General features: G+C 61.7%; 3 protein-coding genes across 7 annotated transcripts in view; 2 read left to right on the plus strand and 1 right to left on the minus strand.

Moving 5' to 3' along the window:
• The first annotated feature begins 648 nt into the window (after positions 1-648).
• Positions 649-2,768, plus strand: TNFRSF13C (TNF receptor superfamily member 13C). 3 transcript variants are annotated; one of them, XM_025282774.2, is made up of 3 exons: positions 649-1,092; positions 1,383-1,724; positions 2,253-2,768. In XM_025282774.2, exons 1-3 carry the CDS (start codon positions 957-959, stop codon positions 2,432-2,434), a joined length of 660 nt encoding a protein of 219 aa, XP_025138559.2. In that variant the 5' UTR covers positions 649-956; the 3' UTR covers positions 2,435-2,768. The 3 variants fall into 3 exon arrangements, with proteins under 3 accessions (XP_025138559.2, XP_025138561.2, XP_025138560.2); XM_025282776.2 differs by having other exon boundaries at positions 652-1,092; positions 1,464-1,724; XM_025282775.2 differs by having other exon boundaries at positions 653-1,092; positions 1,461-1,724.
• Positions 2,769-10,712: 7,944 nt separating this feature from the next.
• On the plus strand, positions 10,713-16,233 carry SHISA8 (shisa family member 8). Its single transcript, XM_044942493.1, has 4 exons — positions 10,713-11,702; positions 14,228-14,361; positions 15,109-15,255; positions 15,675-16,233. The coding sequence occupies exons 1-4, from the start codon at positions 11,173-11,175 to the stop codon at positions 16,067-16,069; spliced, it is 1,206 nt and encodes a 401-aa protein (XP_044798428.1). The 5' UTR covers positions 10,713-11,172; the 3' UTR covers positions 16,070-16,233.
• A 4,105-nt stretch (positions 16,234-20,338) lies between these two features.
• Positions 20,339-25,701, minus strand: part of SREBF2 (sterol regulatory element binding transcription factor 2) — a 57,028-nt gene continuing 51,665 nt past the window's right edge. For all 3 annotated transcript variants that reach the window (XM_025282779.2, XM_025282778.2, XM_025282780.2), the window contains 4 exons: positions 24,520-24,688; positions 22,457-22,642; positions 20,966-21,077; positions 20,339-20,560 (listed from right to left, as the gene is read on the minus strand). In XM_025282779.2, the coding sequence (XP_025138564.1) occupies positions 20,340-20,560; positions 20,966-21,077; positions 22,457-22,642; positions 24,520-24,688 (688 nt within the window). In that variant the 3' untranslated portion in view covers position 20,339. The remainder of the gene's footprint in view (positions 20,561-20,965; positions 21,078-22,456; positions 22,643-24,519; positions 24,689-25,701) is intronic.

Genomic DNA, 25,701 nt, shown 5'->3' on the forward strand with positions numbered 1-25,701 from the left:
GTCAAGGTGGGTGGGCTGCCTACCGCCCCCTGGGCCTTGGTCTGTCTATCTATTTATTGGTTGGTCTGAGTCTTCCTCTTGCTTGAGAGCTAGAGACTGAGCTGTCCCTGGACCTACCCTATCTACGCACTCCGTTCCAGCCAGTGCTTAACAGGCAGGTCTGACTGGGACACTTCCTGCTGAAAGCCCTCCATGGCTCCCCAGTGCCCTTGCAGCCGGAGTCTTGGCTTCTCTCAGTCAAAGACCCAGCCCCGCCCTCTGGTCCCAGCACTACCTGGCCTTTGGATTTGGCCGAAGGCCTTTGTTTGCACTGCCTGCTCCAGTGGACCTCACTCCATCTAGCAAACACCTGCTCGTTCTGTCCATAAAGTTGCCCTGTCCATGAAGTTTCCCTGTCCCCTCCGTGGGGATCACCTTCGGTGATGCTGCGGCGGAGAGGCACTGCCTCCCCCATTGCCACCTCCTGGTGTGGGAGTCCCCCAGGGGGCCTGCGGCAGTGTGGGCGCCCGGTTGTGTTTGACAAACTGACCAGCGCTGCCTGAGAAGGACAGGAGGGCTCCCTGAAGGAGGAGGCAGGAAGGGGAAGAGGACCGGAGAGGATGGCCTGGGACTACAGGCTGGCCTTGGGGACGCCACCCCAGAGCTCTGTGTCCTGCTTAAGGGGCCCATCCTCTGTGCCCCAAGATCAAGCCCCTGGGTCTCAGTCCCAGCCTGATTTCAGCACCCAGAATAGAGCCCGCCCCATGGCTGTCTAGGGGTGATGGTTGAATGGAGAAACCACAGAGGGTCTGGGGTGCTGGTCCACGGGCTGAGTGGTCCCACTCCAGCAGGCAGGAGGGCGGGCTGGGGCGGGGTGGGTGGCGCCCCGCCCGGTTTCCTCCCCGCGGGGCAGCAGAGCCCAGACTCGGTGCCGGCGGCGGCGGGGGTGCGCGCAGAAGGCTAGAGGCTCAGGCAGCATGCAGCGAGGGCGGAGAAGCCTGCGGGGCAAGGACCGGCCGGCACCCACGCAGTGCCTGCAGACCCAGTGCTTCGACCCGCTGGTCCGCAACTGTGTGGCCTGCAGTCTCCTCCGGACGACGGGGCCTAGACTGGGTAAGAGTCGAGCCGCGCCGACGCATGGCGCGCGCGCACGGGGCAGCCCTGGAGCGGGAAGGAGGGTGATGCTCGGAGTCACAGGCATGCCCTCCCCACCCACCCGCCGCCGCCCTGTCCCAGGACGTGGGGAGGGGGCGGGGGCCTCGGGTTAACTGGCAAGGTGGGGTGGGGAATGTGAGCCGGGGGCCTGGAGGGGGACCAGCCGTCGGCGCGTGGCCCTCACGGCCCCCTCTCACCCCCTCGGCCTGCGCTGCCCCGCCCGGCCGTCCCCCTCTTCCGCGGCCCAGCCTCACCTTCCTCCGGCCCTCCCCCTCCCCACACCCCCCTTCCCTCCGCCCCCTGCTCCCCCTGCCCGTCCCCTCCAGCAGGCGACCCGAGCAGCCTGGCGCCCGGGACGGCGCAGCAGCCGCAGGAGTCGGCGGGCCCGGGGACCCCCGCGGAGGCCGAAGCGGCGCTGCCTCTCCCTGCGCTGCTCTTCGGGGCCCCCGCGCTGCTGGGCCTTGCGCTGGCCCTGGCCCTGCTCGGGCTGGTGACCTGGAAGCGCCGGCGGCGGCAGCCGGGAGCGGCGGTGGTCCCCGAGGCTCCGGAGGCCGCGGAGGTCCCGGAGGCCCCGGACGGAGACCCAGACAGTAAGTTCCTCGTCTAGGGGACCGGAGAGGGTTGGGGGCCGACGGAGGGGAGGCATGGCCCTTGAGGGGTCCGAGGAGGGGTGGGTGAAGGGGTAGGGATGGTCTGAAAGAGGCAAGGCCGAGTGGAGAGAAATAGTCCGGCCAGAGACCCCCAGTCCAGGCGAGGGACACAGCTCTAACGTCCCAGATCTGTGTGAGGAAGAAACCCAAGGCTGGGGAGCCCAGTTGAGGGTTGGGGGGTGGGGAGTGGCCTATCCTACCCTCTCTCTGGGACAACCAGACTGGTTCCCACCTCTCCTTGCCCTCTGTCAGCACTGGCATTTTGCCAACCAGCTCTAGAAACTTCCCATCCTGAGGACCCATCACGTGCCACCCCTCCCCATCCCACCAGTGGGGCTTTATCAACTGACTTCTCTCCCATCAGTCAGAGGGCTGTCCCGCCAGGGAGGCTTCCAGAACAGTGGGTGGGGACGGCTGCGAGCCAATCCTGACTCTGCACCACCCGCAACCCCCCCCCCCCCCACCCAGAGCCCCTGGATGTTGATACCACACTCTCCCCCGGAACCCTGGATGCCACGGCTCCCATCTGGCTTCTGCCCAGTGAAGACCTAGCGGCCACCCCACCTACCCACAGCGTCCCTGTGCCAGCCACAGAGCTGGGTTCCACTGAGCTGGTGACCACCAAGACGGCCGGGCCTGAGCTACAGTAGCGACCGAGGAGGGCAGGAGGTGGCCCCCACCCTCTCTGTGGGCCACCAGCCGGACTTGGAGGCTGAATTCAGTTCTTTACTCCGGTGCCCACTGTCCCTTCTGGGAGCCCACCTGCTCCCCAGCTAACCCTGCAGAGCTACAGGCACACAGACCACAGGGTTTGGACTGCATGGCATTGTACCGCATGTTAGCATTGGCTTAAACTCATACTGGGCTGCCCAGGTGGCGCTAGAGGTAAAGAATCTAATGCAGGAGACATTAAGAGAGGCGGGTTTGATCCCTGGGTTGGGAAGATCCCCTGGAGGAGGAAATGGCAACCCACTCCAGTACTCTTGCCTGGAGAATCCCATGGACAGAGGAGCCTGGTGGGTTACATTCCATGGGGTCACAAAGAGTCGGACATGACTGAGAGACTGATCTGATCTGATCTGATCTGAGTGAGCACAAATACACAAAATAAACTCATACCATCTGTCCAAGTCCTCAAAGGTCATGGCTGAGCTCTGTGCTTTTTGAGTGGTTGGGATACTCTGAGTAGAGTTTTCCTTTAAGCTTGGGGAAACCACCATAAACCAGAATGAATCTAGGAAAGCATTGAGTAGGAGGATGCTTAATTTGTAGCTGGGTTGTATTTAATACTTGCTCTCGGAGCTGTCCCGCTTTTAAACCAATGCAAATGGCAGCAGTGAGTAACCAACTGACCGGTTTGCTTTGGGATTTAGTACAAGATGAGTTTAAGAAATAGCCTGAATTGTGCTGGTTCTTGGGTATCTGTATCCTAGGGTCAGCCCTGAGCTTGGCCTATCTGCTAAGATCTGTGATGCCATTTTTGCCCTGGTGGCAGCTTCCAGAGCCCCAGGCTCACTCTTGGGAGGAAGTCTGGAGCCTGTGGGGCTGGAGTGCAATTGCACACTGGTGGTATGCTGACAGCATGAGCCCACCTGGAGCGCTAGCGGCCTCCGGGGCAGGCAGAGCTGTATACAGGGCGGGGCCCAGGACCTGCAGGAGGCTCCTTAGTTAGGAGGCCAGGGCAGGCCTGAGGCCTTGAACCAGCTGGACCTGATGTCCTTTGAGTGCCCTTCACTCTGTGGCCTGTCCTCCCCAAGTCAGGCACCCACCACCCCAGTGGAACTGTTCCTCTGACCATGGTGCCCCCTGCCCTGGGGCCTGGAATCAAGACCCTCTCTTTCAGTTCTGGACCACGCTGTGCACTCAGTCAGCTACTGGCTTTCCTGCCAAACCTCCTGCGATCAGGAGGGTTAGATCCTCCTGACCTGGACTCTATCCTGGACTGTGGCCTTGGACTTTGTCACAGTTTAGCACCTTTGGAAGGGGCAAGGGATTGGGAAGTCAGAAGACGGTATTCTGAGCACCATGTTGTCCCCTTTGTAGGGTCCTGACCATATTATTTTCTCTTTTTTGGGCCATGCTGCACGCCTTGTGGGATCTTAGTTCCCTTAACAGAGATGGAGCCCATTCCCTTGTCAGTGAGAGTTTGGAGTTGTAACCCCTGGACTGCCAGAGGATTCCCACCTTGACCATGTTCTTTTCCATGCATCAGCTCTCTGTCCATCTGTCCCTGACCTGCCCATCAGAGCTGCCCAGTAGACACCTGCCCTTCCAGCCCAGCCCTTTCCCAGCTCAGAAGATAGTCAGCGGCTTGCACCGTTTGGCGCCCCCCAGAACCAGACAGCCACATCTGAGTCTCTTCTCTCCATCCTGAACACATCTCAGATGCCTCCCCCCATCCCCCCAGCCACCAGGTGGCTGAGGTGAGGTCAGGGTGAGGGCTGTAGGCAGGAGGGTCGGGGCAGGCCCAGAATGGGCCCAACTTTCCATTTCTCTGCCTCTCAGAGTTGGGGGAGCCTGAGCTGTTCTCAGCCACCCCCGTCTCCCTCCCCACCTTTGCTACCACAGCCACGGGGTGGGCCCTGGCGGTGACACAAGTTGGTGCAGGCCCCTGGGGCCCAGACATGCAAACCCTCTGGCACCACTGTGTCCCCACTGAACCCCTAGTCCAGTCTCAGTTTCCTTTTCTGAAAAACGGAGGTGGCGGTTGGATGCAAAGCTCTCCTCCTGGCCTGTGGCCCTCCAAGGACTGGAAGGGAACCTAGAGGATCCCCACTCCTCACCTCCAGTTTACAGATGAGGACCCTGAGTCTCTGTTTCCTGGAAGGAGAGTTGTTGCTTTAAAAAGGCCTTGGCCTTTTTTAGAGCCCTTTTGGTCAAACTGCTTTCCTGAAAATCTGGACCAGTTCATGTTCCTGAGCAGGGATTATATGGCTCATTTTGCAGATAGGAAAGAAAAGGCCCAGAGAGGTGGAGGGACCTGGCCCAAGATACAATCAGCAGTGGTGGAGCTGGGCTAGACTTGGGCACCCTCTGGCCAGAAGGTCCCAGGAGCAGACCCGGGAGCTGCAGACTCCAGGCATTGGTTCCAGGCTTTGCTCTTTATTTTCATCTCGACTCAAAGATTTTCCTCCCTATCTGGTCTCTTTCTGCAGTAAGAAGGATCCAAGATAGACTGGCAAAGCTGCTTCCTCAGATCGGAACCCAGGGAAGTAGCCCCCCTTCCCCAGCCTGTTTCTGGCTAGATTTTCCTGGTGCAGGGTCAGGTGTCCCCAAGGTCCCCAGGGCCCTGCAGGTGGGGGCGGGGCTGGCTGAAGTCTCAGTTCCTCCTGGGGCTTCCTGCAGGCACCTCTCACTTCCTGCCTGGCAGCCCTGGCTCCTGGCTCAAGGTGGGGGTGGGGAGGCCCAGCTGGTGAGGCCAGAAGGAGGGACGTGACCCCTAACCTCCCTCTGTCCTGGCAGGGATGGTCTCACACAGCCCTTGCCTTTAGAAGCTGTGGCATCTCTTGGGTCCTGTCTGCTACATGCAAAACAGAACCTGCGGGCCAACCAACTGTCCAAGATTAAAGAGGCCATTTGGCAAGTAGGGGCTCCACCTCATGAGTGCCTCTACTGACTTCCTTCCCTGGGATGCAGATACTTTTCTGCCCAGAGCCCCCCAACCCTCAGAAATTCTCCCCCCGCCCCATGTGAGTTTCCCAGAGCTGGCCTGAGGCTCTGGTCTCAGGAGTTACCACTCCCATCTCCCATTGTCATCTGTTTACTGCCCCCGTTGATCCCAGATCCCAGCATGCCTGCGTTGTGCCAGGACCATGCTGGTCAGTGCCAGGAGGTCAGCCTCAGACCCCGCCATTAGGTCCTACTCCAGTGGGAGAAACAGAGCGGGACACAACAGCAGGACAGGGTGATCCCGGCCAGAGCCAGGGAATGCTCCAAGCAGGTGCGGTGGGGGGCACGGAGAAGGGAGAGGGGTGTGTTTGTGTGTGATAATTCAGCATTTAGAGAGCTTTGGAAAGTAGGAGATATGCCCTGAGTCCTGCAGAGCTGTCTTGCTGGAACAGAGCAGAGAAAGGGCATTCCTGGCCCAGGGAGCTGCGTGCAAAGGTGCAGAGAAGTCGGGGCAGGGGAAGGGGCTGGAGACTTTGGGCACACGGCCGCTGAGTGCCAGGTGAGACTGTCAGAACCTTCCCTGTGGCCACTCCCGCCCTGTGGCACCCAGGGGCACCCACCTCTGGGAGCACGCGCTCCTTCAGCTCCATTGCTCGGTCTCACCCTTTCTGTCACCTCCAGACCCTTTAGCCCTCCCCTAGGCACAAGGTGGGAGCCCACTCCCATCTTCTCTGTTGTCAGTGACTCAGGCCAAATTCTCCATTACCGAGAACCGAAATCTGACCTCTCTCCACTCTCTGCCGGCTCCCCAGCTGCCTGATCCAGACCTGGAGGTGGGGAAGGCGGGTTGCAGGGGGGTGGGTGGTAGGAACAACTGCCCAGGGTCACACGGAGAATCGAGGAGAAGCCAGGAGGACACAGACGCCTGTGTTCTGGCTCGTCCTCTTCGGGGGACTCTGCATGGGTTCCCGGGGCCCACCGGGCCTCTTGAGCATCTCTTCACTCCCCTGAGCTGCAGAGAATCTGAGGACCAGCCCCGGGCGTCCTGCATGGATCCAGGACGGTGCCGACGACTCTGGCGCAGGTGAAAGTCTATGTCGGCGGCTCCTGCGGTCAGCGAGACCCGGGGCACCTGGACCGCCTGCGTTCGGGCACCGGAAGGCGGGGCTGCGGGAGGGAGGGGGTGGGGCCAGGGCTAGAGGCGTGACGAGGGCGGGGTCAAGGAGGGAGGTGGGGCCGAGGAACCCCAAGCCTCGGGGTAGCAGGAAAGGGGCGGGGCCAGGAGCTGGTAGAAGGGGTGGGTTCAAGGCCCACCTGCAGGGAAAACGGGAGGTCGTGAAGCAGCAAGGCACCGAGATCACCTGTAGACTCCAAACTCCGGACCGCCGCGCTCACGCGGGGTCCCCGTCCTCAAACGAGGCCCGAGGACCTCGACCCGAGCCGGGAGGGGTCCAAATGCAGGGACTTGGCCCCGACTCTGTGGAGAGATGGCCTCCCCCGCTCTGTCCCCCTCCTCCGGCTCGGCGCTCCGTGCTCGGAGCTGACCTCAGAGCTATGTCCTAGGAACCGGCAGGCTGGCGGGGCAGAGCGCACCTGTCCAGGGTGGAGGCGCGGGATGGCCTCCGCCGAACACTGTCCTCTCTGGGTCTGTTTCCGCTCTAAGGTCACGGTGGGCAGCTCCAGACTTGCACCTTGGTGCGTGCACGCGGGTTTGAGAAGGGAAGCTGAGCTCCAGCACCCAGCGCCAGCCGCCACCTCCCAATCACCCCCACCCCCACCCCCGCTCCCTCGCGACCTCAGGAGCGCGCGCGCGTCCGGTCCCTCCCACAGGCAGCTGGAGCCTGAGTCACGAACTGCCTCTCAGGGAGACAAAGGAGCCTCGGGTCCTCCCCTGCAGACCTCCCCCCCAACGTACATTCTTCGGCATCTGCACTAGCAGGGAATCCATGGTCCCCTGCAACGTCTGCTTCTTGGGTAACCTTCCACCATAGACGAAATGGGAGCAAGATGGGCTTGGCAATGACTCACAGAGGGCACCCACGGTGGAATCACCGTCTTCTTAGCACAGCTGTGGTGGGGGTTCCCAAAAGGCTGCAGGCTCCGATGTTGTTCAACCAGAGACCCGTTGACCTCTCCCTGCAGCCATGCAGAAGAAGAGCTAGCAGCCCATCTTGCAGATGAGAGATCTGAGGCCCAGAAATGTTCATCGGTCTTATTAGAGCCGGAATTCCAACTCACCTAAGTCTGTATCCGAAGTGAAGGATAGATAGGAGCTCTCAGTGTGAGGGGCTGGAAAGGCATTCCAGGAAGAAACAACTCGTGAGAGGGCCCAGGGCTTCATGGAGGCGTTGATGTGCCAGGTGTTAGGCATTGGGAGTGCTGCCAGGCCTCTGGGCCAGGGGCCTCTAGCTGCTTTCTCTGTACTGAACTGGTCAGAAGGTAGGTTTGGGGCACACAGTGCAGGTTCCAGGCCAGACTCCGGCCCTTCCAGGCTGTGTGCCAGTCACCACAAGTCATTCCCCGTCCCGGGGTCTTGGGTTTCTCTCTAGGAAGGCTGGGCAGACTGGTTACCTACCACCTAGAATCCGGATGCTGAGGCCCAAGCCAGGTTCTTAATGTACGTCCCCGATCTCTCCTCTCAGGACCCTGAGCCCTGCCCAGCCAGACCTGGGCACCAGGCGAGTACTCAACAGGGAGGGTTGTGCACAGGCACATTCACACTGCCACACACACATACATACATGCCCACGTGCAATGAAGGCCCTCACAGCCGTGCCAGCCCCAGACGTGTACACTCTCACTCATGTTCTCGAGCACACTCAGATACCCACATACTCCAGATCCCAGCTTTCGGAGCTGGGGGCAGGGCAGGTGCCCTTCATGAACAGCGACTCGGCTCCTCCGCCTGCCCCATGGGGTTTGCTGCAGATGCCAGGGGTTATTTTAAGCCTGGATCAATGGATGACTTTTGGCGATACAGGCTTGGGGGCGGCGGGCAGTGGAGACGAGAGGCCGGTGCTCTGGTGCCTTGTCATGGAGAGAGATCCCAGGGTCCAGGGAGGGCAGCTTGGACAAAGGGGTCCTCCCTTAACTGGACTACTCTGTCTCTAGATCCCCTTGCCCAGCACATGGCTGGGCACCTGGGGGACAGTGTCAGCTGAGTGGATGGTCAGACCCCAGGGCTCAGCCAGTCAGCTGTGGTCTCTCTTTGGCTTTGCCCTCTCTGTGTCATCCCCCACCCCAAGGCTGAGTGTTCACATGGAGAGGGCATTGAGTGCCTGGCATGGACCCAGATGTGGGCATCTATGGTTCCTGGCTGACCACTGAACCAGACTGAGATGGGGAGGAAGCCATGGATGTGGGGAGGAGTTGGAGGTTAGACATCAGTCCCTTGGGGGTATGGTAGAGGGGTGCCTGGAATCCAGCTCCTTCATTGGCTAAATGGAGACATATATCCTGATTGCAGTAAACTTGGGGTGGAAGCTGGGCAGAGCATCCAATGATGCAAAGAAAGTAGGGTCAGGAGAGGGGCCCAGGGAGAAGCAGAGCATTAGAAGACTTGCTCTGGGTCCAACAGGGTCATATTACCCGGGAAGAGGTCACAGTCCCAGGGAGCAGTGACAAGCCTCTTGAAACCTAGTGCCCAGTAATAGGGTGGGAAAGAGGGGAGAAGCAGCTACCCTCCGAGACTCAGTGACCTAGAGGGCTGCTTGGCAGTGTGTCTTGGGGGCATTGATACAAACTAGATAGTCTGTGCCATGGATTCCATTTCTAGGAATACCAGCTAAGGAAGCAGCAAAGGATGCACCAGAAAATATAAAGTTCTAAAGCAGAATAATATACTGAAAGTTTGACAGCAAAAAGTAAATGAAAAACCAGTTATAAAGCAGTATGTAAAGCATCAGTTTTCCCTGGTAATGGGACTAAGGCAATTTCATTTTATCCCTTTGTTCATCTATTTTCTTTTTTCTCTAAAATTGTAATAAAGCCTTTTAGTAGGGTAGGGTCTTCTGGGCTGGATCCAAAGCATGTTTGTGGGTGGAGGAGAGAGGAGCAGTCTGTTTTTGGCCAGGGCACAAGGAATGGGGGAGGGCTTTGTAGGGAGGTCACCCTCCTTCCTGTCTTAGCCCTGAAATTAGTCTGTCAGCCCCTCATCTCATCAACAGAAAACCTGATCCTCCTTTAAATGTAAATCTGTCTCCTTCCTGCCTCCACCTCCTCCATTTTTATAAGCTGATCCCAGTTACTGAGTGAAGACAGGATGCAAGAGGGAGCAGGAAGGACCCAAGGAGCCCAAATTCTTCATCTGAAACCAGAGGCTAGAGTCACTTCATTCATTCAGCAGATGTGTGAGGACACCAGGAAACGCGCCCGCAGTCAGTGCCCCCCTAATGCTCTCATCTAGACAGTGGGAGGTCCCACACTGACCCCTCCCCGCCAGAAGAGGCAGTTCCTGGTGTTAAAATGAGAAACTGAGGCAGGGAAAAGCAAGGCAGCTCACCTGGGTTGCTCGGATCACATTCTGCAGTTAAAACCAACTTCAGAATCATAACTGAGTAGTGCTCTGAGTAGGTTCCCTCCCGGCCCCTACCCCTACCCCGGGGCTTGAGAAAGGACCTGAGGGTCCAGTGGGGACCAGGGCGCAGTGTCTGACAAGGGCTCTGCCCCAAGGCGGGGTCCCTGCGGGTAAACCAATCTCCTCCCTTTCTCACCTGGGCTGGCAGGAGAGATCCAGGGAGCTCCGGACTAGGCCATGTCCATCGCTCATAGACGTGTGGCCACCCACTGCAGGACCCCAGCCCAGCGTCCAGGAAGTTCTGGGACCCAGGTTCATGTCCCAGGGTTAACACTGAACCCGAGGCAGCCAGGAGGGGACCTAAACTTGGCCTTCTGCTGAGGTTCTGCTGGAAGTTTCCTTCCCATTTAACAGCCAGAACATCGAGGCGCGCAGAAGGGAATGGCCCTGCCTCAAGCCACACTTGTGTCTGGATCGGAACTGGCGGAGGGCACGGGGAGGATGGGGGACAACAGCGACCCGCCAGGGCTGCCCGGTCCCTTCAGTCCCCGCACCTGTAAACACAAGCGCTCCCGCGGAGGGCCTCGTGTCCGAAGGAACAGTCCCGAGAGCCTTGGGCTGAGCGCCCTGGAGCGCCCGTTCCGAGGATCGCTCGCGGCGGGCCTTCGGGGAGGGTCTCGGTGGGGCGCTCCGCCGGTGCGGAGCCCGCCGTGCCACCGCCCTCCCGCCGCCGCGGCCGCGCTCCTCCCCCGGCCCTGCCTCCCTCCCGCCTGCCCTCCTTCCCCCGCTCTCTCCCTCCCCCGCCCGCCCGAGCCCGCGCGGAGCCGGAGCCGCAGCCAGAGCGCGGGCAGCGCGGAGCGGGCGGCGGGAAGGCAGCGGAATCCGGCGGCCCGCCGCCCCCGATAGGACCGGGACTCGCACACCCGCCGGGCCGGGACCGCGCGCAGGAGAGGACCCACCGCCCGGCCCGGGGGTGGGGTCAGTCCCAGGGCGCCAACTGGCCGGCTCGAGTCCGAGGTGAGCCTGCGAAGAGTACGCGCCCACCGGAGACGAGGCCCCGCGAGGCCCAGACCGAACCCCGGCCCAGGGCCTGGGGTCCTCGCGGGAAGCTGACGACAGAGGCGGTGTCCTCCAGGAGCCAGCGGCAGGGCGGCGAGGTGGGCGCGATCCCAGCGGGCGCGGACCAGCGGGCCCGGAGCGCGGCGGGACGGAGCCGCAGCGCGCCGCCATGCGCCGGGTGCTGTAGCCGAAGGCGCGGGCCCGATGGAGCGGGCCGGTGCGCCGAGGCTGCGCGGCCGCCGCGGGCAGCCGGGGCTCGGGCTCGGGCTCGGGCTCGGGCTGGCGCTGCTGCTGGCGCGGCCGCCGTCGGGCCGCGCGGGGGCCCCCGAGGCGCAGGAGCCGGCGGCTCCCGGCACAGCAGCCCCAGCCGGGGGCGACCGCTGCCGCGGCTACTACGACGTGATGGGTCAGTGGGACCCGCCCTTCAACTGCAGCTCGGGCGCCTACAACTTCTGCTGCGGCACGTGCGGCTACCGCTTCTGCTGCCACGACGGGCCGCGGCGCCTGGACCAGAGCCGCTGCTCCAACTACGACACGCCGGCCTGGGTGCAGACTGGCCGGCCGCCCGCGCGCGCCCGCGACGCCGCCGCACCCCGGGACCCGGGCCGCGAACGCAGCCACACGGCCGTCTACGCGGTGTGCGGCGTCGCCGCGCTGCTGGTGCTAGCCGGCATCGGGGCGCGCCTGGGCCTGGAGAGGGCGCACAGCCCGCGCGCGCGGCGCGCCGTGACCAGGTGAGCGCGCGCGGCCCGGGGCCGGGGCCCGGGATCCCCTCCCAACCCCCTGGACGGCCAGCCTGCCGGGTGGGCTCCCCCTCACGAGCCTTCGTTCTTCCTGACCCTCTGGAACCTCCGGTCGTCTCAACAGCCCCCTCCTCCAGGTTTTGCCTCCCTGCTTCTGAATCTCCAGGTCTGTTTCTCCCCACACCCACTTCACGGAGCGAGACAGCCGAAACCGCTCCGACTCCCCTTGACCTTCCGGCGGGAGCTGGGTGCTGAGCCGCCTTCCCCCGCGGCTCCGGCCTCTTCCGGAGTTGGAGGGAGGGCAGGTCGCCCGACTGAGGGCACAAAATCCGTGCCTAGGGGAGGGGGCCTGGGGCCCGAGCCCAACTAGCGCTGGGGTAGGGGGCGTGCACTGATGTAGCGTCAGGCATCTCAGGTCCCCAGGGAAGGGACATTTTCTATGGCTCCCTTGGCTCTCTCCCCTCCTGCTTCCCTTCCCACTCCCCCTCTCCACCCCCAAAGCTGTGACTCAGGGCTGACCTTATTTCCCTAGTGTTTCTAGACCTCCCCATCTCACCCCACTCAGTGCCCCTGGGTAGAAGGGGATCCGCATTGGGTGCGGTACAGGTTCCTTTTGGCTGTGGGTCTGAGTTCTGAGTTTTGTGTTAAGTGGGGGTCACAGGACCCAGGTTCCCTACCTCAGCTGGGAAAGGGACTCTGGGATTCGGTGTCCCAAACCTAAACCTTCACTTACACCCCATACCCTGATACACACTCACATGCCCCCAGTCACCCCCATGTCCTGGGGCCTGGGCCCTCCTCACTCGCTCATCCAGGCCCAGCTCCCTTGGGTGTGTGGGCTGCTGACACGGTGTGCGACAAGCTGGTACTTAAAAGTGACCGTGGAGAGAGGCCCCCATGCCTGGGTGGGGCTAGGTGTTAATGCTTCCCCACTCCTAGACTTCCGTCAGGGGCAGGAGGGCTTCCTTGGCACTCTATGGGACCCCTCACTCTCCAGACCACCCAGCCCACCTGCTCTAAGGCAGCTGTAAGCAGAGCCGGGACTGGAACCCTGGCTTCAGCTGCTGTGCTGCATGCGATCTGGTGCCTCTCACCCTGGGTGCTGGATGCTTCAGGAGCAAGGCCTGGGCCTCCTGAGCTTGGAGCCTCCAGGAGCTGGATGAGGGGGAGAGGACAGGGACTGTCCTTGATCCTAGTGGGGCAGCAGAAACTGAGGGCCCATGATGGTGGAGGGGAGTGGCTGCGGCAGCCTAGGGACACATTCACCCGGAACCTACTTTATCCTCAGGGGCCAGGAAGCAGGCCTAGTGGTGCTTCAGGAGGAGCCGGGCCACCCCTGTTGTGCTGCGTCCGTGGCCAGTGCTGTTTTCTGTCTGGCCATCAGGCTCCCATGTGCCCTGACTCCGATTTCTTATTTGGGGAGCTGTGTGTGGGTGTGCTCTGAACCTCTGCCCTCCTCCCCTCGAGTCACACCCTCTGCTTTGTTGAGCTTGCTGGTCAGGGAAGGCTTCTCAGATGGCTTGGTGGGGTGTCCAAGTCTATCTCTGGAGAAAGTTTGTGCAAAGGCTCAGAGGCATGAAAATCGCTTAGGTGTTTGAGAGAGCTGGCTGGTGGGTGCTCAGAGATGAGACCGTGGGGGTGAGCAGCCAAGGAGTGAGCAGGGCACGTGGATCGGCTCAGGCAGGCGCTAGGAGACCTTCAGCTCCTGCCACATTGCAGCCAAGCTGCGCCCATCCCAGGTGTCCCATCTCCAGTGTGCTTCAGCATGAATCAGTCATTTGAGGCCCCAGCGAGGAGAAAATCATGGGTTCTGGACTCTGAAGGCAGCTGGGCTGAAGGCTGGGTTTGGCTGTCTGTGGGGAAGGCTCAGTCAGATCCCGTCACAGCTGGGTGGAGGCTGGGTGTCCTGGTATTCAAGGTCACACAGCCTTTGGTGCGGGGCTGGCACTGTGGGGTCTCCTGGCTCCTCCTTCCCCACACTGTCCATCCTCCCTGCTTGTGCTGGTAGCTAAGTCCCGGAACACAGCAGAAACCCCTGTGGCAAGAGGGGAGGAAGGTAGGCAGGTAAAAAAAAAAAAGGCTTCCTGGTAGAGGAAGGATTCTGGTGGGCTTTGAAGAATGAATAGGAGTTTTCCCAGAGGAGATGGGGAAGGAGTGGCACAAAGTCCAGGAGCCAGAGATGCTCAGATGCTTGTGTTGAGAGAGGGAGCTCAACATGGAGGGTCTTGGGGAGTAGACTCCAGAATGGGGAGGAGAGCCTTTGGAAAATAAGGTGGCCCTGGTTACACGTGACCCCTTTAGTTTCCTGACCTGCTCTGAGAGTTGGCCATGTTGGGGCTACAGGTCATGTCTGGGAGGAGAAACTAGATATTTGGGGCTAATCACCGGGGAGAGGGGAGGCCAAAGGGGTTGAAAGAGCTGCCCACACAATGAGAAGTCATGGCGGGGGCTGCCTCTGATGGGCCAAACCTGGCTGACAGGGAAACAGGCTGCCTGTCACCACTCTTTCCCCACAGGACACTGACGGAACTCCTGAAGCAGCCCAGCCCCCAGGAGCCACTGCCTCCACCTCTGGGCCCACCTCTGGGTAGCTGTGTCCAGGTGCAGATGGGTGATGGCCTTCCCCGGGGCTCCCCCCACAACAGCACAGGTGAGGCGGCTAGTGGCCGGGCCTTTGTTGATCCACAGCACAGAGCCGCCTTGTCAGGAGGGCCTGGGAGCAGGGGACCGGAGCGCTGAGGCTGTGAGCCATTTCTCAGATGGAAGTGAGCTGCCCGCCTCTGTGAGGGGACTAGTCAGCCTCTCTGAGGGGGGAGTGGGCAACTAGTCAGCTCCTCGTGGTGGACAGGGGTCCCTCCCAGGGTCCTGCACCCTCCAGCCTTGGGACTCTGTGAAGATTCCAGATTCAGGGATGCCCAGTTCAGACTCTGGGTCTGCCTGGTTCTAGGCTCTGGCTCAGAGCCCTGGGCCAGAGCCCTGGCCTGCGTCTGTGGCCTCTCGTAGGCCTTTTCCTTCAGGCTGGTGCCTCCCTCTTGGACTCCTGCTGGCGACGCAGCCTTGACAGCACCTCCCCTCCCCCCACTATGGGTTCCAATCCTCAAACATTCTCTTCCCCTCTGGGAGAAGCTGATCCTGAGCCCCAGCGCCAGGCTTCAATCGAACAAGCTGGCAAGTCATCCGTTAGATGAGCACCCCCTCAGGGCTGGCTGCTATTATTCACGTTTATTCTGAGCCAGGCCCTGTCCGAGGTACTGGAGATTCTGCCGTCAGGAGACAGAGAAGGAATGAGTTCCTAAGACATCTCACAAGTTATCTTTAATTGCCCTCCGGGAGTGGGCTGCAAAGAGGTGCGGGATGTCTTCCGGTCAGCGAGCCGAGTCTCATCTCCTCCTTCCAGACAAGAAACGCCCCAACAACGTGCCCCTGGGTTCGGTGACTGCGGGGCCCCCGCGCGCCCCGCGGCTGCAGGGCGGCGGCAACGTGACGCTGCAGCCCGACTTCGCTAAGTACGCCACCCTCAAGGCAGCCGGGCTCAAGGCCGCAGGTGAGAGGCCGGGTTTGTGCTGGGGAGCGCCGGGCCCACTGCACCCCCGGAAGTGCAAGCGCTTGGATTGTGAGGCTCGGAGTCCCAGTTCTAAAGTTCCCGGAGCTCCAGCCAGCGTCCGCATCGCCCCCTCGCCGATCGGCTCCCATGCCTCGGCCGCACCGCACCCTTCTCTGATCAGGCCACGGGTCTGGGGCCAGGTAGCCGAATCTAGAGCCGGGGGGGCGTAGCCTGTACCCTTCCCGGGTGGGCGTACCTGTACCCTTCCCGGGTGGGCCTGAGACCCCCGCCTCTGCCGCCTGTACCCGCCGGGAGGCGCTGAGGCCCCGGCCCCCCCGGGACCTGCCCCTGCCCCCGAGGTCTGGCCCCGCCCCCGAGGTCTGGCCCCGCCCCCGACTCACGGCTCTCTGTCCCCGCAGAGGCCTCGGCTCCGGACTTCTACCAGCGTTTTCCTGCCACGGAACCCGCCCCGCTGACCCTCCCGTCGCGAGCCCGGAGGCCCCCCGAGGACTTGCCTGAGCTGCTCGACGCCTGCCCCTGGGCCCCCCCGGGCTACCCGCCCCCCGCCGGCTCCACCCCATCGGGCCACTACAAGGCCTGGACCGCCGGCCGCCCCGTCCGGCCCGCAGCCCGCGGCCACCTGGAGGTTCACGCCTCTCCCGCGCCGCGACGGCCGGGCCACGCGCCCCGGAGCCAGTTCAGCGTGGAGAAGCTGCCCGAGGCCTTCAGCCCGCAGGCCCCTGGCCTTTACGGCAGCGCCGGCCGCGGAACCCGGCACCTGAGCACCAACAGCAAAGCTGAGGTCACCGTATGAAGAAGGGGCTGCCGATTCTCTCGAGGCGTTGCAACGCCGGGAGCCCTCTTCTGCCAGGGGGACTTGCCAGAGGCCTGACCGGGCGGGGGGTGCCCAGGCCGCGGAAGGAGGGGTGCCAGCCTTGAAGTCCAGCCCTTCTGCCTGCCCAGACTGGACCAGGAGGAGCCTTGGAGTCTTGCAGGGATATGGCGCACTGGGTAAGGCCAGTGGTTCTGTCCTGGGGGGTCCTTGTGTAAATAAACCCTTTTCTGTGACTCCCATCCCTGAGAATAAAGGGGCCCCAGCTTGGCTCTGAGAGGCACTGATGGTGGAGGTGTTGGTCATTGACTGGACAGACGGCAGTGCCAGTAGAGGGCACAGCATGTGCAAGAGCAGAGGACTGAGAGCTGGTGGGCAAGTGCTCTGGGAGCTGGGGAGAAGTAGCTGGAGAGGGTGGTCAGGGCTGAATGCCAGCCAGAATGTCCACACCAGGAGGAACCATGGGAGAGGGGGCAGCTAGGCCCCAGCCATCTTGGAGTTGGCCCAGGGGAGAGAGCTGGTGGGCCCCCGAGGGTCCATGACCCTGAATGGAGGAGAGCCCCTCCAGCCAGTCACCTGCTTGACTTCGCTGAGCCTGGCTGATCCTCATTGACATTGTCTGGCCCTGGGCCGGCCCCTGGGCTGCAGGCCACTTGGCCAGCTTGGCCTGGGGCCACCCCCCTGATGGGCGTGGGCAGTGGGCCTGGAGACAGCTGGTACTCAGGATGGGGGAGCCTGCTCCCAGTGGCTGCTCTGGGGGAAACGGGGATGGGGCTGCTGGACCCAGAGCCTTGGCAGTGCCCCCACCAGGGTGCTTGCCCCCCCTCAGGCTTAGCACTTCCAGCTCTCCCCCCTTTTCCTGGCTGTGGCCCAGGGCACTGCCAACACCCTGCATGCATCAAGTTCCTCTGTGCCAGGCACTGGTGGGAGGTTGAGGGCTGGGTTATGCCCCTCACTGGATATCTTAGGCACGGTATACTGTTTCGATAACAATGGCTGCCATTTGCTATTTCTTCTTTTAGTCCTCATGAAAGCCCCATGAGCATGTGGCTGGACAGATGAGGAAACTGAGGTCCTGAGACCTCAGTACCTTGCCAAGGTCACCCAACTGATGGCAGTTTAGGACTCTTCCATATTCTGCCGGCATTGTGGGTCTGGTGGTGGAATGGCAGCGTGTGTTGGCAGAGGGGCCCCTGTTCCCAGCCAGTCTCTGGCTTTCCTCCTGCTAGCTGGGCTGCCCTGAGGCCCCCAAACCCTCCAGCTCTTCACCTGTAGGAGGGTCCACCTGGCCCTTTATGTTCTCTTGAGAAAACCAAGGCCTAGAAGCCCCAGGTCAGAACAGAGGCCAGGGTCCATGGTTATGCCTGCAGTGGGGACCCCCATGGCTCACAGGGAAGATGGCTCTCACACCCTCAACCCAGGGTGGGGGTGGGGTGCCAAGACGATCCTGCAGCTGTACAGAGCTGGGGGAGGAGGGTGGGTGCTGAGTCACGGATCCCGTAGAGACTCACAAAAGCATCGGGTTCCTGGGCACACATCAGCCACCCACAGCCACCCACCCTGGTGACACATGCCCTGGAGAGGCTAGGCTGGGAGGTGGGTGTGACCTCTTTGCTCATTCAGTCCCAAGGGCCCTGGATCTCCATCCCAGGGGCCAGGCCTCCGCTGGAAATGCTGCTCTAGTGACTGGACAAGGACGAGCTACAGTGGCCCCCCGGCCCCCACCCCGCACCCCCACAGGCTGTTCTGGCCCTCGGGACAGTGGCCTGCTGTATGTCCTTCAGAGAAGGGAGTGGCTTAGACAGCTCAAGGGCCCTGGCCCATTTCCCAGCCGGGGGCCGGGTTATGGACCACGCACTTTGGCCCCCAGACCTCATCCCCACGGGCCTCGCTGACCCGCCTGCCCACACGGCCCTGCACTGCCTGTGGCTGGGCCCCTCCCCAGCCTCATGGGCCCTCCCCACAAACTGGCACTTCACATGCGCCGGGTGGTTCACACTGGCCAGCAGGCCGTCACAGGCAGGGGCGGGCTGTCTGCACAGAGGCATGTGGAGGCTGAAGGGACGCCCCCAACTCCTGCCACCCGCCCAAGGGGACCCGGCTGGGAAGCACAGGAGCTGGACTCGGATGTGACCTGCAGGCCACATCTCAGAAGCTCTCTGCCTCCAGGGAGATGGGGAAACCCAACCGGGTGAACCCAGGAGGGTTTAGCACCCCAAATCGCAAAGAACTGGTGTCATCTGCTAAGCAGCCAGCTGCGTCCTGCATACGGTGACCTCTGACCCCAGCAACACCACCACCAACACCCCTTTTCGCCCAGGTCTGTCCTAGCCCTGAAGTGTGAGCCAGACAGGAAGCGCTGGGAGGACGGGGCCAGGAGCATGGGCGGGCAAGGAAGGTCTGTCAGCCCAAAGCCTCTGGGACCTCTCGGCAGAGGGGGATAGGCAGCCCCTGGTTCCGGACCCACTGAGGCCAAGCCACGTGGCTGCCTGGCTGGTCACGCCGCAGACCCCACACACTTCACGCCGGGTGGTACCAATCTGTGTTTATTCAATAACCTACATCCAGGACACAGTGAATGATTCCACATCAAGGAAGCCACAGGCATAGCCCCCTTTTCAGTGAAAAACCGACCCCCTCCCACCCTGAACCATAACGAGAAAAGGCACAGTATATACACACGACACAAAGGCTGGCTCACCCAGGGCACAGGGCCATCAAGGTGCGGGCAGAAGAGAAGTGGGTGAGGCCCAAGCTTACGGGTGAGGCCTGCTCTCGGCATGAGGGGAGCCCTTGCTGCGTGTCCCCTCAGTCTGTGCTGGGGCCTCTGCCCACCTTCTGTCCCAACCAGCCCAAGGGGGTGAGAGGCACAGGGACGGAGGAGGGCAGCCCCTCAGCCTCCCCGCAGGCCCCAGGAGAAATGGCCTCAGGTAGACGCCAAGCTTGGGCATCCAAAGAAGTGGGGCCACGCTCCCTCACAGGCCCCCCTCAGGAAGGGGGCTTCGATCCTAGTGCCCATCGTGGGCAACGCTGTGCCCACTTCAAAAGGCGGCTTGTCTGGGGACGGGGTGGGGTCTGGTCCCTGCCAGCCTGGCTTATTTTCAGGCCAAGAATTAGGGATAAAAATAGACTGTGGAGGTAGGAGTTGGGGTGGGAGGGAGCCCGAGAGAGCGGGGAACCCACGCTGAAGGCCCCTGGCCCTCAGTCCTGGTGGGTGGCTTTATCTCTCCCAGCCCCCCGGGGGCCTACCCCGAGTCTGGGCTGACATCCAGGGGGTGGGGGAGTGGGAAGGAACAGGACAATTAAATAAGACCATTTATTTTTTTAAAAAATTAAAAAATAATGCCAACACGATTTCACCCATCCCCAAGCCTGCCCCCTGCCTCCCACCCACCTCCCCAGGGTTGGGCTCGCTCCTCCCCTGGCTGTCCTGTGTAATGAAGAGAAAACAATGAACTCGCTTTGTCAGGTACAGGGGAGGGGACACGGACCTGGGGAGAGGAATAAAGATGCCACAGCAACTCAGCCTTGCATCACCGCAACCCCAAGCACACAGATATAAAAACATTTGTATAAAAGGGGGGCGTGCTGGGCACAGTGCCACGGGTGGAACGCATGGTGCCCAGAGACCTATGTCCCCCAGAGAGAAAGCCTGATTAAAAAAAAACAAGGAAGCAGGAAAAGGGAGCGGGGAGATTTTCAGAGTCTTGGGAGGGCTGGAGATGGAACTGGGCAGCCTGGGAGCTCCCCCTGCCACTTTCAAGTCAGGGAACCCCCATTTCCTGCCCTCCCTGTCTTTCCCTGCTCAGGCCCACTGGGACCCAGGCTGGGAGCCTCTCTCTGCAGCAGCTCCCAGGGGCCCGCTAGCCGTGGTCCAGAAGCCTCGGCAGGCGACTGCTCCGAAGCCAAGGTTCATACCTCAGCTCCCACAGGGAAGAGGAGGGAGACACAAGAGACAGAGGAGGAGGCAGAGACTGAGAGAAAATGAAGAGGGAGAGACAAAGGGAAGGGAGAGACTCAGAGACAGAGGAGGAGGGAGAGAGAGGGAGGAGGGAGAGAGACAGAGGGAGGAGAGACTCAGAGACAAAGAAGGAGGGAGGGAGACAGAAGGAGGAGAGAGACTCAGAGACAGGAGGAGGGAGAGAGACAGAGGGAGGAGGAGGGAGAGACTCAGAGACAGAGAAGACTCAGAGACGGAGGGAGCTGGGGAGCAATGGAGGGAGGCGGCAGCTGAGGTGGGCAGAGCCAGAGGTCAGGAGGCGGCGATGGCGGTGCCGCCCCCCAGCTTGACGATCATCTGCTGGCAGTCGCTGCACGAGCGCCGGTCGCCCGCCTTCTCCAGGGTGCGGGCAGCCTCGGCCAGCAGCACGGCCCGCTGGCCCGGGGAGGACAGGAAGGAGAGAGGGAGGTGGCGGCAGGCCAGGAGGATCGCAGTGGCCCGCTCTCGCTGCCCGGGCCAGGCGTCCGCCTCTCCTGTGGGAACCAGGAGACACACATACCCGCTGAGAGCCCGCTACGACGCAGGTGCTTTCCCCCGGCTCGGTGAGAACTTGGGTATCTAAGCCCCCTGCCCCCAAGTGAGGGAGGTTCAGCTCAACAGACAGATGAGCTGACCCAGCCGGGCGCCACACACATTACTCTGGCTATCATTCTGTGACGGGGCTGAGATGCGGCCCATCAGCAGGGTCCCAGCTCCCGCGCTGGGACAACATCCCCACCATCCCCTTCTCACTCTGGAGAGGCTGGACCCACGACAACGTGACCGAGGCCAGTCCAGCCCCACAACGCCTCACGGGCCCTCCCTGGCCACCCACCAAATCAAGCCTTGGGTTTTTCCCCTCCCCTGGACCCGCCCAGGCGCCGGCGCTGGGGGCTCACCGTGCTTGGCGTTCTGAGCCGTGCGCCTTCGCAGGCTGTGCTCCAGCAGCTGGTGGGTGCGGGTGGGGCTGGCTCCGGCCATCAGGCGCACAGTGGCTTCATGCAGGAACACCTGGAAGCCCGGGGACACAAGCCCGTTGTCCTCACCTGTCTGTGTCCCTGGGGGCATCCCTCCCTACAGCATCGCATCTGCCCGCTGACCATACCCCTTCTCTAAACACCCTGCCCTGCTCACCCTTTGAAAACAGCTTCTCCCGTCCTCACTCTGACCCCAGACACACACCCGGCAGGAAAGGGGAAGAGCACAGGCCCGCTGGTGGGGCTGGAGCAAGCGAGCACGCTGAGAGGGAAGCTAAGGGCCACCTCCGCTGACGGTGACTGAGAGCACCGGTGTGTGCTCCGGGCTGTACGGACAGTAGGCGGGTGGACCCTCGCAACGCCGGAGGCTGCCTCCAGCCCAAAAGCAGGACAGGGGAGAGGCAGGGATGGGAGAGAGGGCTCAGGTGGCTCGGGGCCTGTGTCGTTTGGTTTCTTCAGAAAGAGTCTCTTCTTCAGAGTTCAGAAGGTCTCAGGAGGAAGACCTGCAGCCCTTCTGTCAACACGCATCACTGATGGGGGAGGGGGGAGGGGAGAAGGGGGTCTCCCTAGGTCTCTCTAGTTTCTTTTACACCCGAACACCTCAGGGTGTGAGGAGGGTGGTGCTGCCCTGGAAGGCCAGGGTGGAGGCGGACAAGGGAGAGGCAGGTGGGGATGTTTTGTGAGGAGGCCGCCGCCCCTGAGCGCACTTCCTCTTTTCCACCGTGAAGGGGGTGGTTCTCACATGACTATTTCGTCTGCAGTGTCTGTCCTGGCTCGCTGCACACAGGGGCTACAATGCAACCACGTGAGGGTCCCAGAGCACTTGAGGGTGAGGGCAGCCGTACCCCAAGCCCTTCTTTTTCACACGTTTCCAAACACAGCCCTTCCCCACCCCTAACACTGGCCTTCTCGCTTAAATTTTTGGAAAACAATTCAGGGAAAATATGTTGAGTTGTATTACTCTTAATTAGCAATAAAGGTAAACACAGGAACAGTTTGACTCCACTAAGTGGGTTGATCAACTGCCCTCATTGCCAAGGGGATGTTACGTGGAGAGTTCTCAAGCACAGCCCAGAAAAAGCATTAAACACATTTCTAGGGGATTCTGACACCCACTATGAGAACCTAGCAGTGCTCCCTCGTGGCCTTCCCCATGTCCTCACACAGACTAGGAGCCCCTTCTCGCTCCCGAGTGTTAACTGGTAAGGCGAGATCTCTGCTGGCCTGTCTGTGCTGTGTGGACTGCTCACTGCCACGTTCCAGGGTTGGGCACACACAGCATGAGCCAAACAAAGGGATGAATGGCACCCAGCCCAGGGCCTGACCGGTCAGCCGACTCCATGACTCCACTCCAGAGCTGGGCTCGGTTCTGACACCTCGATCCACCCTCCCCAGCAGCAGGATGGGCCTTACCTTGCGGTAGGCCAGGCGGAAGCTGTGTGCCAGCCTGCGCAGGCTGCCCAGGTCCCGCTGGAAGCCAGCCAGCTCGGCGCCCGATGCGTGGTAGGTCTCCCCCAGGGCCTGGCTGGCTCCAGCCTGCTTCTGCCACAGAGCCGTCCGCAGCGACAGGAGCAGGTCACAGGTCAGCAGCTGGACCACCTGTGTGGTGTGCCATGAGGAAGGAGAAGGTGACTGGCCGGTTACCAGGGCAAGGGTCCCTGCACGCACCAGGTCTTCCCCAACCGGATACCTGGCAGCTCTGGGATTAAAGGGGAGACCCAGAAAATCAGGGAGCAAGAGAACCGCCAGGGAGGGAGCTTCAGTTCCTGACATCTAGTCCTTCCCACAGACCCTGTAGGGAAATCTGCTCTTCCATTGACCGGGTGAGGAAGCCAAGGCTCAGAGAGGGGCAGCGCCTCATGGAGGAGACACTAGGAAGGGTGGGAATAAAACTCGAGTGGTTCTGACAGCAAGTCGCAGGCCCCTCCCACCTCCGGGAGCCACCCCCACCTCCGGGAGCCCCTCCTCCGGGAGCCCATGGCTGGGCCTAGAGGCCCTGTCCTTGCAGGGGAATCAGAGCCTGGAGATGGAGGAACAGGGATCAGAGGCTCGCTTCCAAGGATGGGGCCCAGGTCTGGCCCTAGTGGCCTCTGTGGTGGGCGGGGGAGACAGGAACCCAAGAAGGTAGACCCTCAGAGAGGCTCAATGCTGGGGTTTGGATCCACTGGTCTAGATCTGTCACGGTTTTCTGTCCATAGCTATGTGGCCCTGACACATGACCTCACCTCTGAGCCTGTTTCCCCACCCAAAAAATGGGCACCACACAGGGCTGCAGTGTCACAAAGGAGAATCACAAAGGGCACTGGCCTCAGCCCACGCTGGTGTTGCCTAGCTCCTGAGGGCCCTTAGTGCAGCAGCGCTTCTCAAGGTGGGTCATGTGCCGCCCTCAGGCACCGGTGGACGCCTCCAGGCTGTCCCTCATCTCATCCAGCCTGGCATCCCTTTCTCCAGGGTGCTGCCCCACACCCCCCATCCCCCTGCCGACCCTGCCTCGCACCTGTATGTTGCCCGACCCTGGGGCACAGTGGATTTTTGGCTGCTGACAGCACTGGTGGAGAACGTGGATGAGACCCCTCTCCTCAGCCAAAGGTAGCATTTCTGAGAGGTGAGGTAGTAGCCTTCGGCTGAATTCTGCCCTCTGAGGGATGCTAGCCTCTGTGGGGGCCCCTTCTTCCAGGCCCATTTTCCCACACAGGTGCCTGCAGCCTCTCTCTCCTCCTCAAACTCCTCTGGTTCTCCATGAAGACAAACACTACTGGACCCACCAGAGAACCACCTAGAGCGAGCCTCGGGCCCTGCGGGCACACTTGTCTTGTAGGGCTGGCATGTTATCCCGGGTTCACTGCAGGGTCCGGGTCCAGGGATGACCTCAGCCAGAGGTGCCAGACCAACCCTAGTGAGGGCCTCGGACGGAGTCTGACCCTCAGAACACACCTCCTGCCTCCCTTTCTGGAGCGAACCAGGCTCCTCCTGGTGAGCAGACGACGTGTCCCCCTCAGCTGTGTGCATGCCTCCCTTCCCCTGCCCCGGACGGCCCTGCCTCGTGCCCCGGCAGTGACACAGTCCCTCTAACAAGGCACGGGGGAGTCTCTCGAGGGCCGGGCAGGCCTCTGTGATGCACTGTGGAAACATTGCACGGGTACCGCCAGAACATGCAATGCAACTACAATGCACCGCAGCCACCCGCTCCAGGGTGTGCGCGCAAGGGGGGCGGAGCAGATGCGCCCTGGCCAGCCGAGGTCCACCTGGGGTTGACCGAGCTGAGGGCCCGCAGGACCCGGGGCCAAGGTGGGAACATGCTGGTTCCAAGTACGGAAAGGAAAACCCCCGGACCACCGGGCCGGGCTCTGGGGGAGGGGCTGCTGACTGGCCTGCCTTTCGCGCAGCCCCACAGGCCGGGTGGGCTCATGGTGGGTCAGAGTGCTATCTCCCGGCAGAGATGAGCACCGCCCCCCGGGGCTATACGCCCCACTCACATGGTTAAGGTCGGGGTCACAGGTGGCTCCACTGACGTTGAGGCTGCTCCACAAGTGGCCACTGGCCCTCTCGCAGTGGCAGAAGGAACTCTGCTGCCCGTCCGCCTTCCCGGATAGTGAGGCGTGCATGGCTCTGCAGGTGTGGAAGACGGCCTTCACCAGGGGGCTCCTGGGTGGTGACAGAGGTGAGAGGCAAGAGGTCAGCGCACATCACCTGGGCAGAATGAAGGTGGGGAGCCCAAGCCAGCAACCACTGCCCTCACACCGCTGTGACAAGTGGGTCTGCAGGACTAAAGGCCACCATAATGGTTCTAGGTCCCAGCTCCAGACTGGAATTGCCGGCCCTGAGCGAGGGAGGCTCCCTGGCCCTAAGCATCCTCTTCACTCCAGAAATGTGCACAGCGTTCACGTCCTAGTGAAGGAGTCAGGTGATCAACACATTAGATACTGACTGTGTAATGCCAGGTGCTGCAAGAGCCATGAAGGAAAGTCACCCGGAGCCAGCGGGTGGCGTTTATTATGGACGGCCAAGGATGTCCTCACGGGAGAGGTGACACTCATGCAGAAGGAACCTGAGGGAAGCAGGCACGGGGATTTCTAAGGAGGAGGGCTCTGGAAAGAGGCGTGGCAGATGCAAAGGCCCTGAGTGTCTGACACATGTGAGAACATCCAGGCGGGAGTGTGGCTGCAGGAGGAAGTGAGGGGAGGGAGGAGAGCAGGCGCTGAACGAGGCCCTTCTCAGCCTCTGACCCGCTCCGGGCTCCAGGCAACCAAAGCTCATCTCTGCTCCCTTCCTCTCTCCTCTCCTCACCTCTGCTGACGTGGCTGCCTTTGCCTGGAATACCCTTTCTCACCATTCCTCACTTGTTTCTGAGACCTGTTTCACTGGCTGGCCCTCCGGTCTGCCTTCTCCTGCCCTGCCCCCTGCAAGCCTCCTCTGGCTGCCCCCTGGGTCAGGTCTTTTGTGCCCCCGACACCAGCTGTTGGTTTGTGAGCCTCCTGCCCTCACCAGGTTCTGTGTGAACTCCTGGAGGCTGACCTGCCTCTGGCCTGGAATGTCTCCCCGCGATGTGCTGCCTGCTTCCTGAGAGCCAAGACTGGAGCCGGCAGAGGCCACAGCTCCCAGAGCGGAGAGCTGAGCGGGGCAGGCTTCTGTCTATTTGCTTATGGCCGTAACTTGCT

This window comes from Bubalus bubalis, chromosome 4, assembly GCF_019923935.1.
Source record: "Bubalus bubalis isolate 160015118507 breed Murrah chromosome 4, NDDB_SH_1, whole genome shotgun sequence".
In the NCBI taxonomy this organism is placed as follows: Eukaryota; Metazoa; Chordata; class Mammalia; order Artiodactyla; family Bovidae; genus Bubalus; species Bubalus bubalis.